At 63.6% G+C, this 15,757-nt stretch overlaps 2 protein-coding genes across 3 annotated transcripts in view; one reads left to right on the plus strand and one right to left on the minus strand.

Annotated features, from left to right (window-relative positions):
• PPP1R37 (protein phosphatase 1 regulatory subunit 37) overlaps positions 1 to 2,508 on the plus strand; it is a 44,429-nt gene extending 41,921 nt beyond the window's left edge. Inside the window, exons 9-13 of one of the 2 annotated variants that reach the window (XM_082605673.1) lie at positions 105 to 246; positions 345 to 511; positions 624 to 1,359; positions 1,694 to 1,784; positions 1,878 to 2,508. In XM_082605673.1, the coding sequence (XP_082461799.1) occupies positions 105 to 246; positions 345 to 511; positions 624 to 1,359; positions 1,694 to 1,776 (1,128 nt within the window). In that variant the 3' untranslated portion in view covers positions 1,777 to 1,784; positions 1,878 to 2,508. Of the gene's footprint in view, positions 1 to 104; positions 247 to 344; positions 512 to 623; positions 1,360 to 1,693 lie in introns of both variants that reach the window. The other variant, XM_082605672.1, reaches the window with a different exon arrangement.
• A 3,825-nt stretch (positions 2,509 to 6,333) lies between these two features.
• NKPD1 (NTPase KAP family P-loop domain containing 1) lies at positions 6,334 to 13,916 on the minus strand. Its single transcript, XM_082606692.1, has 3 exons — positions 12,979 to 13,916; positions 9,764 to 9,895; positions 6,334 to 8,488 (listed from the first exon to the last, which is right to left on the minus strand). Exons 1-3 carry the CDS (start codon positions 13,076 to 13,078, stop codon positions 6,606 to 6,608), a joined length of 2,115 nt encoding a protein of 704 aa, XP_082462818.1. The 5' UTR covers positions 13,079 to 13,916; the 3' UTR covers positions 6,334 to 6,605.
• Between the last annotated feature and the right edge of the window lie 1,841 nt (positions 13,917 to 15,757).

A 15,757-nucleotide genomic window follows, 5' to 3' on the forward strand; every position in this document is an offset into this window, starting at 1 on the left:
GTGTTCGGACTGGGGGGCCCTGCCGAGGAGAGAGCGTGCACGTTTGCCTCGTTCCTGACTGGCCTCCTGGGCCTTTCTTGGCTCTCGTGCGCCGCTCCCTCCAGCCGCACACACACAGCCTGGAGACGCTGAACCTGGGCCACAACCCCATTGGGAACGAGGGCGTGCGGAACCTCAAGAACGGCCTCATCGGCAACCGCAGCGTGCTGCGCCTCGGCCTGGCCTCCACCAAGCTCACGTGCGAGGGTAGGGCGCGGGGCTGGGCGCGGGAGGCGGGGCGGCCAGGCCGGGGGGCGGCCAGCCGGGTGTGGGCCCGTGGCCAGCCCCTGCGGTCCCCCTCCCAGGCGCGGTGGCGGTGGCGGAGTTCATCGCCGAGAGCCCCCGCCTCCTGAGACTGGACCTTCGGGAGAACGAGATCAAGACGGGCGGGCTCATGGCACTGTCGTTGGCCCTCAAGGTGAACCACTCTCTGCTGCGCCTGGACCTTGACCGCGAACCCAAGAAGGAGGCGGTGAGTGCGCTCTTCCCTGCGGGCAGGTGGGGGGCCGGCTGGCCTGGGGCGGCCCCAGGACCTGCTGGGGGCTGGCCACCCAGAGCCCGAGCCAGGCCCGCTCTGCCCGCAGGTGAAGAGCTTCATCGAGACGCAGAAGGCGCTGCTCGCCGAGATCCAGAACGGCTGCAGGCGCAACTTCGCGCTGGCGCGGGAGGAGCAGGGGCAGCGCCTGCAGCCGTCGGCCTCCATGGCCGAGATCGCCGTCTCCGAGCCCCAGCCCGATGCCGGCGCGCCCGCGGAGGAGCCCGCCCCCGAGGCGCAGGAGAACGGGGGCCCCGACCCTGGCGCCAGGCCGGACTCGGACTCGGACTCAGACTCTGAGGGGGAGGATGGGGAAGAGGAGGATGGGGACAGGGCTGAGGCCCCCTGCCCCGCCCTGGTGCCTCCCACGGACTCCCTGGGCTCTGGGGACAGGAGCCCCCCAGGCTGCCCCTCCACCCCCACCGAGCAGCGCATTTCCGTGTCCAGCCCCGGCCGGGGCCACAAAGTGTTTGTGGTGACCCGGGTGGAGAGTCCACCCGAGAGGGCAGAGCCTCCTGTGCCACCCGCCTCTCCTTCCCCACCTGCCCCTCCTCGTCCTCTATCCCCACCTGCCGTATCCTTCCTGCCCACCTCACCTGCCCGGACGCCAGCTGAGGCCGTCAGCACTTGGGACCCAGGGTCATCTGAGCCTCAGCCTCAACCGGAGCTGCCCCAGTCAGGGCCACCACTGCCCAACGGCCTGAAGCCCGAGTTCGCTCTCGCACTGCCCCCGGAGCCGCCCCCAGGGCCCGAGGCCAAGGTGGGCAGCTGTGGCCTGGAACACGGTGAGAGGACCTCTGGGGCCAGGTGACTGGGGCCCCTGTGTGTTGTGTGTGACCCCGGCCAAGCACCTGCTTGTTGGTGTGCCTCGGTTTCCCCCTCTTTAAAATGGCCCTTGAAGGGGCAGGGACAAGTGGGACTTGATCCTCAGTCCCCGCCTTACTTCCCTTGGATCCCTGGGAGCTCCTTGGGGGCGGGGCACGCAAGATCTGTTGACTCTGAGTCTGATGGTCTCATTGGTACCTGGGCCTGTGCTCCCTTCGGCTCTAGCTCAGGCAGGGCTGGTACCCCCCAACCCACCCGCCTGACTGGAGGCCGCCCACCCTTCTTCTTGCGCAGAGCTGAGCTGTTCCAAGAACGAGAAGGAGCTCGAGGACCTGCTTCTGGAAGCCAGTCAGGAATCTGGGCAGGAGACACTGTGACACCTGAGGTGCAGTGAGGGCCTGGGGCCCCGGGAGCTGGGGAGCCAGTGATGGAGCTCCTGGCTCTGACAGGTGCCCCCCTGCGATCTCTTCTCCCTAAGTTCCCTTCTTCCGGTCCGTCTTTGAAGAGCTGAGGCCAGAGCCATGAGAATCTGCTCACCCTCACCCCCAGCCTTCCTGAGGCCTGGGACCCCAGGGGGTGGGGGGCCTTCCTGGGGACCCCGGCCCCCCACAGCAACACTACACGGGGTGCAGGAGCTACAGGGAGTGGCCCTCCCCGCCCTGACTTAAGCACTTCTATTTATGTGTCCGACACTCGAAGACTGGGCTGGGGGTGGATGGGAGGAGGACGGGGGGGGGCGGGGAGGAGTGGATACCGGCCACAGGGCCGGGCACCTTTCCCCAGGGCTCCATTTGGCCAGGCTTGCCCTGTCAGGGCAAGAGTCCTAGGTGGTGGCGGGATGGTCCCCTGGTGGCCCCGGGCACAGGACCAGGCAGGAGGCATGGCTTGGGAGGGGTGGTGAGTGATGGTGGTGGTTGGAATTTGTAGAGCAGCCCCAGGCAGGGTGAGGGCCTGGGCTGGGGTGGGTGGGGGAGATCAGAGGATCAGAGCTTTCTTTTTCTTAAGTGCAATAAATCTATCAGGGAGCTGGGGTGGGGAGCAGCCGGGGCTTGGAGACCCTGCTGTCCGGGCCACTCGAGGCGGCGCCCTGAGAGGCACTACAGCCCAGGGTGGGGGAGGCGCGGGTGTGGGGCGGGGGGCGGGGGGGGGAGGGCTGCTCCTGTCGGTGCAGGTCTGCTCACACCTTTTCTAATAAACCAGAGCTGGGTTCCCCACTGGCCTGCTCTCTGCTTCTGCTGATCCTGGGCTCCCCCTGCGGGGGTTCTGGCACAGAGATGGGGAGGGCAGGGGCCAGGCGGGTCGTGGCTGCGGAACATCTGCTGGGGCGTGTGTGGATGGGCCCCAGAGGAGAGGCAGGACAGGCAGGCTCCTTCTTGGCGCGCGCGCCCATGCTCCTGTGTCTGACACAGCTGGCCATCTCGTGTATGATCCCACTTCCACTTCCCTCTCTTCAGAGGAAACAGCCCCCAAATGCCTTCCAGCTTCAGGTCCAGCTTCTCAGGGTGGTGGACCTGGCACGCGGGTCCAGAGATCATTCCTCTGCCCGGTCGCCTGTGGCCCAAGGAGAACAGACACCAGCCCGTTGCCGGCAGCCCTAGATGTTCAGGCAGGAGGGCACTCTGCCCCGGAGCCTGGCCGGTCGCCTGCAGGTGCCGAGGTGCGCCCAGAGGGCTCTTGGGCATTTCTGGGAAATCTGAGTTTCAACCTTCAGAAAAGGCGAGAACCACTTAAGGGGAAGGCCTTTGTGCCCACTCCTCTCCTGTACGGGAGGCCTGCCCGGGGTGGGTAGAGATGTGGTGGAAAGGTTATGAGAATCACTGCGTTGCTGATTGGGAGCCCATTTGGTTCCAGCAGAAACCCGGGAATCTTCTGCCCCGGCTGCCTGGGTGTCTGGGATGAACACCTTTCCTGTTTAGGCCACTTTTTGCTTGCTCTTCAGTCACCGACAGCTCCGGTGTCCTGACCGCTCCTTAAGGCAGCCACATTTGGGGCTCCCTCTCATCTGGGCGAGGGGCTGGGGGAGCCATGCACATCAGCCAGTGGCACCTGCCCCGCTGGCAGCCGGGGAGACACCCGCAGTGTCATCCTCTGGCTGGCGCAGCTGTGCCCAGGTGTGAGGTGGGTGTGGAACGAGCCCCTCCAGGGTGCCCTGCCTCCGGCCCAAGTCTTCTTGGGGAGACTGGGGAGTGTGAGGTTTGCTTCAAGATGCTGAGAAACCGCAGTCCTTTGCCAGGTTGGGGTCTGTCAGTACAGTCCCCTAAAAATCTCAGTAGGCCTTTGGTCGCATTTAGCCATTGCTCAGGAATCGACCCAGGTGGGGGCTTTTGGCCCTTGCAGCGGTTGGGTGCTCGCTCATCCCCTTTGCTCTCTGCCTCCACCTGCAGGCCAGGTGATCAACAGATGGCTGAAGGGAGGGGCGGGGAGGGTGCCTCCCCATCCTGTGGTGCCTGCGAGGGGCTGGGGTCCTGTTCCCAGCCTTGTCCCCGCCCTTCACCTTAGCTGGTGGTGAGGAATTAGGCCTTTTCAACTGTTCGTTCAGGGTTGAATTGTGCCCACCTCCTCACCCCCCAAAGATATGTGAAGTCCTAATCACCAGTACCGCAGGATGGGACTTCCTTTGGAAATAGTGTCTTTATCGAGGTAATCAAGTTAAAAATGAGGTCATAGGGTGCCCCAATCCAATATGAAAAGGGGAAATTTGGAGACAGTGACAGAACAGACGTGCTCAAAGGAAAGATCTGAGGACACAGAAGACCTTGTGAGGATGGAGGGCCTATGGTGCAACCCCAAGCCAAGGACGCCAAAGACGCCAAAGACGCCAGTAAAGCACCAGAAACTGGAAGAGGCAAGAAAGGGTTCCCTTATAGGTTTCTGCGGGCGTGTGGCCCTGACGACTCCTTGATTTTGGACTTCTGACTTCCAGAGCTGTGAGAAAATAAATTTCTGTTGTTCCAAGCTACCCAGTTTGTGGAACTTTGTTACAGCAGCCCCAGGAGACTAATAGACCACTTCTGCAGTGCCCTGATTTTCCGACCTGTTAGGGGTCTTGGATCATGGAGTTAGATCCCTTTGGCCGAGTATTTTCTTTCCTTTGCCTTCAGCCATCCAAGTATCGCCCAAGCTAGACGCTGTACCACATCTTAGATCTCGATGCCCTAACATGGGAGATGTTTGTTTTCCTGCATGTGGGTGTTTGGGGTGACAGGTAGCTTCTCTCCATGAAGTGACTCCTGAAGCCAGGCCCCCGCGCCCTCTGGTGGCTCTGCCATCCCCTTGGGCCTCAGGAGACCCTGCATCCAGCAGGCAGGTGGGGAAGGAGAGTGGAGAAGGCAAACCCGCCTCTTAACTCGTTGCTGTGATGGGAAAGGGAGACACATCACTTCCACTCCCTTCTAGGTGCAAGTCCCCAGCAAAAGCCCCACACTGTAGAGGCCCATGAATGCTGGGGACAGGGAGCCATCTTGGCCACACCCAGCCCCTCTGACATACTGTTTTGGTTTTGTTTTTTTGTTTCTTTGTCTCCCAAAGCTCTAGCTTTGGCAGGCACACGGTCAGAGTCTAAGATGAATCGGGCACCAGTCTGACCACTGCTCGGCATCATGTAATGGGGGGCAGCTTCCTCCTGGGGCCCGGGGGTGTCCTCAGTCGTGCTCCTGACCTCCAGCCAAATCTAAGGGTTAGTCCTGCCTCCCCAGCAGCCCACACTGCTGGGGCCAGTTTGTTTCCAGCCTGGACTCTGGGTGGTAAGAAACAGAAGCCCAAGTCAGGTTGGCTGAGGGAGCTGCAGGAAGCGACGTACGTTGACTCCGGTAGCACGTCAGCAGAAACGTCGGTCTAACAGCGTCATGAGGACCCATGCATCTCTCTCTGTGGTGGCTTCACTCTTGGGCAGGCTCTCCCTCTGCTGCTGGAAAACATCTCTCAGCCCGCCCGGGGTGGTACCACTAGCTCAGCCATGCCAGGACTGCCAGGGCTTCAGTCCCGGAAGCTCCTGTAAGTCACAGGCTGGTTCTCTGCCCCATGTCCACTTTGAAACGGTTATCGGCCAGGGATGTTGGTTGGAGTGCTGTGGCCAGCCTTGGAGCTAAGGCGTGTGAGGTCAGTACCCCACTAGGCTGCAGGGCCTGAGGTTGGGCGTCTTCGCAGAGCTCTTGGGACTGTCCCCTTGGCTCTCAGGGCCCTGGCTCAGAAGTCACACCCCCTCCCCCACTGGACTGGGCCAGGCATACCACAGGCCTGAGCGTGTGGCTGTTTGACTAGTGAGGACTGGGAAGCTGCCCTGAGGAGTGGCGCCCCCGTCCTAGGTCTCGGTCCCCCGGGTGGAAAGGAAGGCGGTGAGTCACGGTGGTGGTGGAGTCCAGGCCTAGTTCCACCCTGGCCTACATGGGCCCCGTCTATGCTCCTCAACTTCCCTGTCCTCACCGAGGGGCTCCTTGGGTGGCCCTGGAGTGACCTGTAAGGCAGGTACCCCCTGGACAATTGTCTGTTGGAGGCGGCACTGCCGGCCCCAGCTGACCGGGGTGCTGTCGAGGCCTAATTAACCCATTATGCCAGGGGAGGAGCCACCCCAAGAGTGGAGCAGCCTGCTGAGGTCACTGGGGACACCACCCTCGGAAATGCCATCTCCTGCCCCGCCCACAGAGGGGCAAGCTTGGATGTGGGGACAAGGCCCTGGACCCCCTGAGGCCTGGGTGCGCTCCACTGAGTCAGCTGGGCACCTCCCTCTGTCCTTCATCTCCCCTGCCTCCGCAGCCTCGCCCGCTTCCCCCACAGCCACTCCCGCCTCTGGGATGCCAGGGAGCAGGCTGTCAGCTGAGGCTGCCTGACTCCCTGGGGATGAAGTGGGCTTGGCAGAACAGGGCAGGCCTGGTGGCCATTCCTCACTGAGCTGGGGAGACTGGGGCATGGAGACCAATCTGGGGTTTTCACATCTTCATTTATTGCACTTGAACCCCGAGTTCCTCATGGGTCCTTCTGCCCGGGCTCTCAGATGCTGTCACTGGTACACTGCCCCACTCCTGGTAGCTACTGCCAACAGCTCTCTCTGGCTCACCGATTCACCTGGGGAATGTGGCCAACACAGGCCTCATGCCGGACACTGGACCCTGGGACTTGGGCCCCGTTAGGCCCCCTACACTCTTATCTGGGCAGAAGGAAGTTTTGCCCTCTGCTGCGCCCACGGTCTTCCATTCAAGGCCCACCGGGGCTAGACGGACCCCAAGTGAAGGGCACTCAGGCCGTGGGTCTGGACTTGCCCCCATCCTGGGGTTAAGTGGGCTTCGCAGGCACTGCAGGCCGCCCCGGGGGCGTGGTTGGCTCCGCTGGCGGCGTGCGGGGCTTTGCGGGCAGGGAACTTGGGCGGGCGGGGCGCCTTGAGCGTGCTGGCGGCCCGGACGAGGCCCATGCGGCGGCGGATGGAGTGGTCCAGGTTAACGGTGCAGCGCAGGAGGCTCTGCGCCTCGGCCACGGTGAAGGGGAAGTCAGCGCCCAGGAAGCGGTGGAAAAGCTCGGGGTCGCCGTCCAGGTCGAGCATCTTCTGCAGCGTCTCGGTCATGGTGTGCAGCTCGAGGCTGTGGTCGCAGAACACGTCCCAGAGGGGCGCGCAGGCTTCGGGCGCGCTCCCGGCCTGCTGCTTGTCCTCCAGGCACTGCAGGACCCAGCTGAGACGGCACGGCCACTGGTTGGCGAGCACGACCCAAGCCACGGCCTGGCGCGGCGAGAGGCCCCCAAAGTCCCCCTGCTGCTGTTGCAGCAGGCGCACGGTGATGGGCACGGTGTTGACGATGCGCCGCATGGACACCACGTTGTCGGGCACGTAATCGATGAGGCAGTCGCACTCGTCGTGCAGGCAGCAGAGCGCCTCCCGGATGCTGCGCGCCGCCTGGCCTTCCAGGAGGCTTTCCGCGCTCTCGGCCCGGGGCTGCCCCTCCATCTCCAGGAGTGGCGTGACTTCTCCGCCCTCCGCCCCCGCCCCGGCCCCCGCCCCGCCCCCGTTCACCGCCCCGCCCCTGTTCACCGCCCCACCCCCGGCCCCCGCCCCGTCCCCGTTCACCGCCCCGCCCCCGGCCCCGCCCCGCGACTTCACGTTGAGCGTCATCTCGCGATAGAGCAGGTCGTCGCAGCTTCGTACCGCATTCTTTAGGAACTGCAGTTTGGTGCGGCGACCGATGATGGGCACGGAGAAGGGTAGCGTGACGGTGCGGTTGAGGAAGAGGTAACCGTTGTCGGCCGTGCCCTTCATGGAGCTGGCGCTCTCGAGGCACGCGGCCAGGATGCTTGGGTCCACCACCAGGATGAAGATGAAGGGCGCGTGGCTGTCGGACAGCAGCGTGTTGATGGCGTTGAGCACGCCCACCACGCGCTCCGGGTAGCACGTGTCCAGCCCTGTGATCTCGAGCACGACGCGCAGCCGGCGCCGCTGGTAGATCTCCAGGAAGCACAGGAAGTCCGTGAGCAGCCCCACCTCCTTCTTCACCTCGCACATGAAGCCCAGATGGCTGCTGAACTTCTCGCGCGACACCAGCCGCTCAATTCTCTTGCGCTGGCTCACGAGCAGGTGCTTGCCCACCGAGTACACGGCCATGAGCAGCCCGGAGCCCGAAAGCGTGGTGGCCGTGCCGCCGAATGCCCGGAACAGGTTGCCGTGGACCAGCGCGTGGGAGCCCATCGACAGGTAGAGCAGGCTCGTGCCCAGGCTGAGCGCCGCCAGCAGCGCCAGCAGTGCCAGGCACACTCGGCGCCGGCAATGCCACTCGCGCTGGCGGTAGCCCGGCCTCATGGCCGCCTTCTTGCCCAGCACCGAGTACAAGCTGAAGGGCAGTGCGCCGTATTGTTGGCGGATGCCCTCGCACAGCGTGCTCACCAGGCCGGCCCACAGCTTGTCACTGCCCGCGTACTGCCAGGCGCTGAAGCGGATGAAGAGGAACTTGACGTTCTTGCGCCGCATATGCAGCTCGGTGATGATGGGCTGCAGGAACACCAGGTACCACAGCAGCTTCGAGAAGCCCCAGCCCCGTACGGGCCTCGGCTGCCGCCCCATGTGCTGCAGCTCCTCGGCCTCGCTCTGGTTCGCCTCCTGCTGCATCAGCGCTGCCGGGACCGAGGGCGCAGGGGAAGGTGTGAGCGTCTAGACCCAGCTCAGGCCAGGCCAGGGCCTGGATGTTAGATGGGGAGCCAGGGCCCATCCCCAAGTGCCGGGCAGGTGCAGAAGTGCGGAAGGAGAGGCCTGGAGCCAGGCTTGAACAGGAAAGGGTCTGAGGGGGAATTGGGGGGTCAGGGGAGGGCAGAGATAGAGCCCCCAGAGGAGAGAGGACCGATGGGGGCAGGGAGGGCTCTAAGAAATGAAAGAATGCATGCCAGGTGCTGAGGAAGAGAAATGCTAGGCAGCAAGTGTACACCCTTGGTCCAGTTTTCCTAGCTTACTGCCTCTCCTCCAGCTCTCAGCTCAGCTATCACTTCTTCCAGGAAGCCTTCCCTGATCCCCAAGCTGGGTCAGGTGACTCTGGGCTCCCACACTGCAGTCCTGCCCACTCTGGGTCATCCCTGTCTGGGGACAGGTCTGTCTCTCGCGCTGGTCTGTGAGCCCAGGAAGGGCAGGGCCCTGGTTGTTTTGGCCACCCTGTGTCCCTTGGGTGCAGAGGAAGTGCTGCGGGGCATGTCTGGAGGATGGATCACGAGAGACTGGGGGCGCGATCTGCCTGCTGTGAGTGAGCCGGTGCGAGCGAGTCGGAGTCACTCAGCGCAGAATAGAACCTCTGTTTCCTTTTACCTTAGAGCTGAATCTTTTCTCCTTCCAGGACCTTGTTTGTTGCTCTGTGACAACACAGGAGCAGGACGTGGGCTTGTTTGATAGGTGCTCACCAGGGCTGGGCACACGGAGGTGAGTCACCTCTGGCTTCTCTGGCCATGATTGGGGCTGGGGTCTGGGCTCCAGCAGCGTTTGAACCAGGCTAAGTTTCAGCTCATGTCTTCAATTAACATTATCTGTCAGGGGTCTTGTGGGCGCCAGGCCCTCCGCCAGGGCTGAGGAGAAGAGATAGGTCCGAGGAGCACAGAGGCCTGGAGGGACTTGGCAGGAGCCAAGCGAGGAACCTGGGCTTTCTCCCTAGGGTGCTGGGGAGCCATGGAAGGCTTTTGAGCAGGGGAAGGACAGGGCTAGATGTGTATTTTAGAAAGACTCCTTGCAGTGGATTTGGCGGGGGAGGGGGGCAAAGGCATAGGGAGGGACCTGGTTAATGCTGATTTCTGGGCATCTGGCAGACTGGTCTCAGGGGTGAGCAGGTCTTAGGGAAGCCTGGGGCTGGGCAGGGACCAAAGGTTCCGTTTCCCTTAATCCCTCCTTCCCCAACACACGCAGATCCTCACCCATGATCTTGTCCAGCATCATGTGCAGGCGGCAGCCAAAGGGGGCATAGAAACCCACGGTCACAGGGACAGGCACGTGGCAGAGAGTCTTGGCCAGGCAGCTGCAGTAGACGTCATCCTCTGTCAGGATATCTGGGGCCCGGGGGTGGGGAGGGGGTGGAGGTGGGGAAACTGAGTCAATGACGCTGGCCAGGCACCACCCTGCTCCCTGTCTACCCTCCGTAGTGCTCGCCCTCAGCCCCTCCCGGCACCGGCACCCCCCTCCCTGACTCCCAGCCATGACTCAGGTCAAACCCTCTGACAGAGGGTTTCTGTGGCCACAGGCAGCCCCCTCCTTCAGGACCAGATGTGCCCTTCTGGGCCCCGGATCCACCAGGCAAAGGCCAGGAGGCTAGACCCACCCCGGCCCTGGCCCAGAGGTGTGTGGGAACTTGGCTGCCCTGGCCCCAGGTCACCAGGCTCATGGTTCCCCTGGGAAAATCCCACAGGCTTTTCCCGAGACTCCCGGGCCCTCAGATACCTAAGATACGGCTTTACATGCTCAAAAGTTCTGCCGAGTCTGTTCCTCTCTGCTCTGCTAGCCTGACTTGAGCATGGACAGGTTCCTCAGCTGCCTGTCCACCCCTTACTCTGATCCCTCTCCCTCTCCATGACCCTGTGCCCACAAGTCACTAGTTCCACCCTGAGCCCCAGGCAGACGTGTCTTCTGGTCCTGGCCCCGCCACCTTTCCCCGCATGACCCGGGCAGAGTGATGCCTCTGGGAGGCATCTTGGACCTGGAGTCAGGGCACCAGAAAGGTGGGGCTCAGTTGGCGGCAGGGCAGGGGGGGAGGCCAGGCCAGCCTCACGGTGTGTGGTGGGGATGACACGCCCGCTTTCATAGAGGCCTTGTGGGCTGCAGCATCCGTCCCTCGCTGGGGGCCAGCGCTGGGCCTGGAGGCACAGCTGGGAGGGCAGGAGGCAGACTCGGACCAAGGTCAGCCGAGGTGGCAGCTGGGGAGGACCGGAGCCTGCTCTGCCTGGTCAGTGGCTGACCTCACCTCGCCGAGCCTCTACTAACTTGTGTGTGAAATGGGCATCGAGGCCCCGAGGCTGTAGCGAGGAGGTTGTGCCTGACCTGGAGCTGAGTCCCCGCTCAGCTGTGCTCTCCTTTCAAACCAGACCTGGAAACTGCCACCTCCCTGGTCAGATTGCCGGCACCTCTCGCCTGAACTCCTGCTTCCCGCCCTCCCTCGTACAGTCAACTCTTGGGTCACATCCCAAGTCAGCTCTGGGCCCTCGTGGCTCCCGCCTCCTCAGGGGGAGAAGGCCGAGCCCTCACCGCGTCCACGAGGCCACCTTCCACCCTCTCGGACCCCGTCTGACCCTCCTCCTCACCTCCCCTGATCTAGCCACATGTACCTCCCTGTTGTCCCTTGAACAGGCCACCTCAGAGTCTGCATTTGCTGATCCTGCTGCTATTTACTCGAGAGAACTGTCTTTGCTTAAATGCAGACTTGATGGGGCCTCGCCTGATGACCTTAATTTGCAAACGCCATTTCCTCTCCCTGCTTTATTCTCCCCGCAGCATGGTTATCACCCGGTGACACACTTTTGAACTTCCCTATTTATCTTGTTTCCTGTACCTGCCTCCCCCCACCGCCTATAGAATGTGAGCTCCATGAGGGCAGAGATCTGTCTGCCCTGCTTCCTGTGACACCCCCAGAACAGAGCCTGGCGCCCCTGTAGGCGACCAGTACCTGGTCACAGAGTGAATGAATGAATGAATGAATGAGTGGGTGGGTCCCTCCCATGGCTGTGTTGCTCTCTCCATCCCTCAGGCCACTCCCTACCTCTTGCTGCAGCTGCACTCCCCAACACCAGAGCAAGCTGGTGCTCATCCCCCGCTGCCCCCAAGTCAGGAGGGCTGGGAAAAGAGGAAGGAGAGCAAGGGTGTCAAAAGCTGGGGCCCGGGCCCCTGGCCAGCCCGGGATGGAGGCAGCATAGACAGGCCTGGCCTGGAAGCCTTGGATCCCAACAGGTGAAGGAGCAGCGGCTGCCCAGAGGCCCAGTGTCAGGGACGAGCGACGAGCGCTCTCCCAGACAGGGACCAGTGAGGGGTGAGGAGGGCAGGCCCCAGGACAGAGCCCCGGGAAGGGAAGGCTGGGTGAGCTCCGGACCTGTAGGAGGTGAAGGAGCTATGGGTTACGGGGGCAGGCAGGTGCCAGGTGTCCGTGGGCCTCCTGGGCTCCAGGGGGGTGCTGGCTGCAGAGGGCAGGGCTGGGCCGCTGCTGGCTGTGGTACGTGCCGTGGCGGGTAAGGGGGTGCGTGCGGGGGCCGGCTGCCGGGGGCCGGCCAGTTGCATGGGGGCGGTAGTGGTTGCAGGCGGCCCCTTCTGGGCGCCGTGAGCGGGCAGAGCCGCTGCCACGGGGCTGGGAAGTGCGGGCTGGGATCGCTGCTGCAGAACGGGGGGCTGGAGGCCCCGGCGACAGCCACCGCCACCCCATGGTGGCCTGGCATGCCTGGGAGGTGGTGACAGGGCCTGTAGGCTTGAGGTGCCGCTGGGTCACGGTACTACTGGGGACAGCATCCTGGAGGGAAGTGGGGGGTGACTGGGCCTGGGTCCCTGACCCCTGAGGGGCACTGGCAGGGACCAGGTCAGGTCTTCAGGAGGAGGCTGGGGCTCATCACTCAGCTGAGGCCCAGGAGAAGTCAGAGAGGAGACCAGGAGGGGCTGTGGGCCGAGGCGGGGCCATGCCCTGCGCTCTCCCACGCCTGGGGCAGGGGGTGGGGACTGGGAAGGGGGCTGCCCTGGGAGGCCCCGAGGAGGCTGGATCAGCCCTGACGGGAGTAGCTGCCCCTCCGCGCCCGGAGCAGTAGCGCCTGCGGTCACCACGGGTGGCTGGACCTCCGACCCCTCCCGCCCACCGCTCTGCCCCCCCCGGATTGTGGGCCAGTCCCCACAGGCCTGGCGATTTGGGGAGGGAATTCTGTCCACGCTGGGGGGAGGGGCAGGCCAGGTGGGCCCCCCCCCGCTGGCATCCCCAGTCCAGGCTCCCACCTCCAGCCTCCCAGGGCCTACGGTCCCCACGGGCCCCTGTGCAGATGCCTCCATGGTGAGTGCCGGTGGCTTTTCCCTCCGGGGGCCTGAGGTTCTTCTGCTTGGCCATCTGCTCAGCAGCCCCCCCCCTCACAGGTCTCTCTTGTGACCAGGACTGCCCAGACTGAACCCCTACCTTTTTGGTGCCCCAATTCCCTGTCCAAGAAGTAGCGCTTGGTGGGGGTCTGGGGGGGCAGGGCACCCTCGTTGAAGTGGATGGTGTAGTGCTGGTTCATGGCGGCGGGGTCGCCTGCTGGGGTCAGGGAGGAGAGGCCGGGCTCAGTACCCAGCCCCCTTGGGTGCCAGCAGCAAGAACCCACCCACGGGACGGCCCCGAGACCTGTGAAAGATGAGACCTCATCCCTGATGTTGGGGTCCTGGGCTACCCAGGTGGCATGGGGGTGCACTTCAGAGTAACAGGGAGAGGTCAGGATGGGGGGACGGGACAGCCAGGCGCGGGAGGATGAGAACGCTTGGGGGGTGTTGGGGGGTAATTTGGGGTGGGTAAGATTTCCAAGGCCTGGGTGTTCGGGAGCTGCTGGGAGCTTCCAAGAGGCTGGGACAGTGCGGGTGCTGAGCCAACGTGGGCTGGGAGCCAGGGGATGGCTGAGTAAGACTGGGGGAGCTAGGTACTGGGCGGCTGCACCGTGGGCGGGGAAGGCTGGCACCCTGTGAAGGGACTGGAAACCAGTGCGGTGAGAGGCGGGGAGCAGTGAGCCACCGAGCAGGCAGGCAGCTGAAATGTCAGGGCTGAGACATTTGGGACCTAATGAGGGGTTGGAGGGAGGGGGACTCTGGGGGAGCAGATGAAGTCGGCGTGGTCCAGTCTGGGGAGAGGCTGAGCAAACTGGGGACGAGGTGGCGGGCACTGGGTTTAAAATGTGAGGAGCCCAAAGCGGAAGCGAGGGAAGGAGGCTGTTTAGAGGCAGGCACTGGAGAACCCGAGGGGCAGAGGAAACGGGGGTGAAAGCTGGAGTTGGTGAGGGTTGGGGGCCCGGCGCGTGGCCCCTGCCCACCTCATCCCCCCGGCCTGGGGTCCCCCGTACCTGATGGCAGCCTCGCAGCCCCAGCTCCCTGCCCCGCTGATGCCGCCAGCCTAGCTGCTGTGCCAGCCCCACCGTCTGGCAGCGTCAGCACAGGCCAGACTGGTGAGAGGCCTGGGAGCTGGGAGCCAGGAGCCCAGTGGCCCGACCGGTTTGCCCACCTTGTCCCCGCCCCCTTCCCAGCAAGCCTGCCCAGTCCCTGTCCGGTGCGCTCAGCTCTCAAGGACTGGGGGCTGCCGCCGCCCCCCGCCCCCGCGGTACCCTGGTAAGGGATGGAGATGGCAGGCCATGCTGCTGCCCGGGGCGGGACCCGCCAGAGGGTCTGCTGGTCTGGGCACTTATGCTGTGGGAGGGAAGGAAGCTAGGACACGGATTGGGAGTCCAGGCCCAGAGAAGATGCAGCCCCAGGTTCAGGTGCCAGCTCCTCCAGGGCCCAGCTGTGTGAGCTTGGGCAGGTGACTTCACCTCTCTTGAGCCTCGGCTTCCTCACTGCTGAGCAGGCCGGCGTCCGTGCCTGCCTCTAGTGGTTGTCAGGAGGAGTCCCCGGAGCCCAGAGCCTGGTGCTCAGCAACAGTGGCGCCAACTGGCCCATCTGCCAGCTGCTCCAGATGCTTTACATAAAATGATGATGACACGCGCATTCCAGGCTCACCAGGAGCCGCACTCAGTGTACATGCTTTTTTTTTTTTGCGTTACGTGGGCCTCTCACTGTTGTGGCCTCTCCCGTTGCGGAGCGCAGGCTCAGTAGTTGTGGCTCGCAGGCTGTAGAGCGCAGGCTCAGTAGTTCTGGCACACGGGCTTAGTTGCTCCGCAGCATGTGGGATCTTCCCAGACCAGGGATCAAACCCACGTCCCCTGCATTGGCAGGCGGATTCTGTTTTTTTTTTTTTATTTTGCGGTACGCGGGCCTCTCACTGTCGTGGCCTCTCCCGTTGCAGAGCACAGGCTCCGGACGTGCAGGCTCAGTGGCCATGGCTCACGGGCCCATCCGCTCCGCGGCATGTGGGATCTTCCCGGCCCGGGACACAAACCCACGTCCCCTGCATCAGCAGGCGGACTCTCAACCACTGCGCCACCAGGGAAGCCCCATGCTTCTCTTTTTTTGATTCCAACACACGGATTGCGGGATCTTAGTTCCCCAACCAGGGATTAAACCCAGCCCCGGCAGCGAACGGGCGGAGTCCTAACCACTGGACCTCCAGGGAAGTCCCAACGTGCTTTTTTATCTACAGTAACCTCTTTCCTCCTTGCCACGCTCCAGTGGGGTGGGGGTGACGCCCCCTTTACAGATGAGGAAACGGAGGCCCGGACTGCTGGAGTCCCTTGCCCCGGGTCTTAGGGGGCAGAGCCAGGCTTTGCAGGCAGTGGTTCATGCTGGGTAGGTGGAGGCGCCCTGTGGACGTTCTTTGAGAGGTGAGAGTGGGGTGGGGGGTGGGGATGGCTGGGCAGGAGGTGCCTTAGGCACAGCGTGTGGGGGGGCCCCTTTGCTCTCCAGGGTCCTGTCTCCCTGTGGCTGCTGCTGGTGTGATGGGTCGAACAGAGGTTCTTTCCCCCGGGAGATGGGGGAGGCAACCACAGAGCTGTGCCCAGTGACCAGACGCTGCCCCCTGTAGCCCAGCTATGCCCCTTCCCTCCCCTCGGCTACTTCTCTGTCCCCTCACCAGGCTTTCAAGCAACTTCCTCCTCCCTGTCCTCTGCCAATTTAGGACTCTGCCCCCCTCCCAGCACCCCTGCCCCATCAGAGAGGCCAGGCTGGTGTCTGAGTGGGGGCGTGGTGAGTCTGGGGGGGAACCTCCAGGACAGCCCTGAGCTTCTTGAGGGCAGGGCTGGGCTGATCCCCTGCTCCCCCTGCCTGTCCGCACGCACACAGTT

Source organism: Mesoplodon mirus (genome assembly GCF_964341445.2).
Source record: "Mesoplodon mirus genome assembly, chromosome: 19".
In the NCBI taxonomy this organism is placed as follows: domain Eukaryota; kingdom Metazoa; phylum Chordata; class Mammalia; order Artiodactyla; family Ziphiidae; genus Mesoplodon; species Mesoplodon mirus.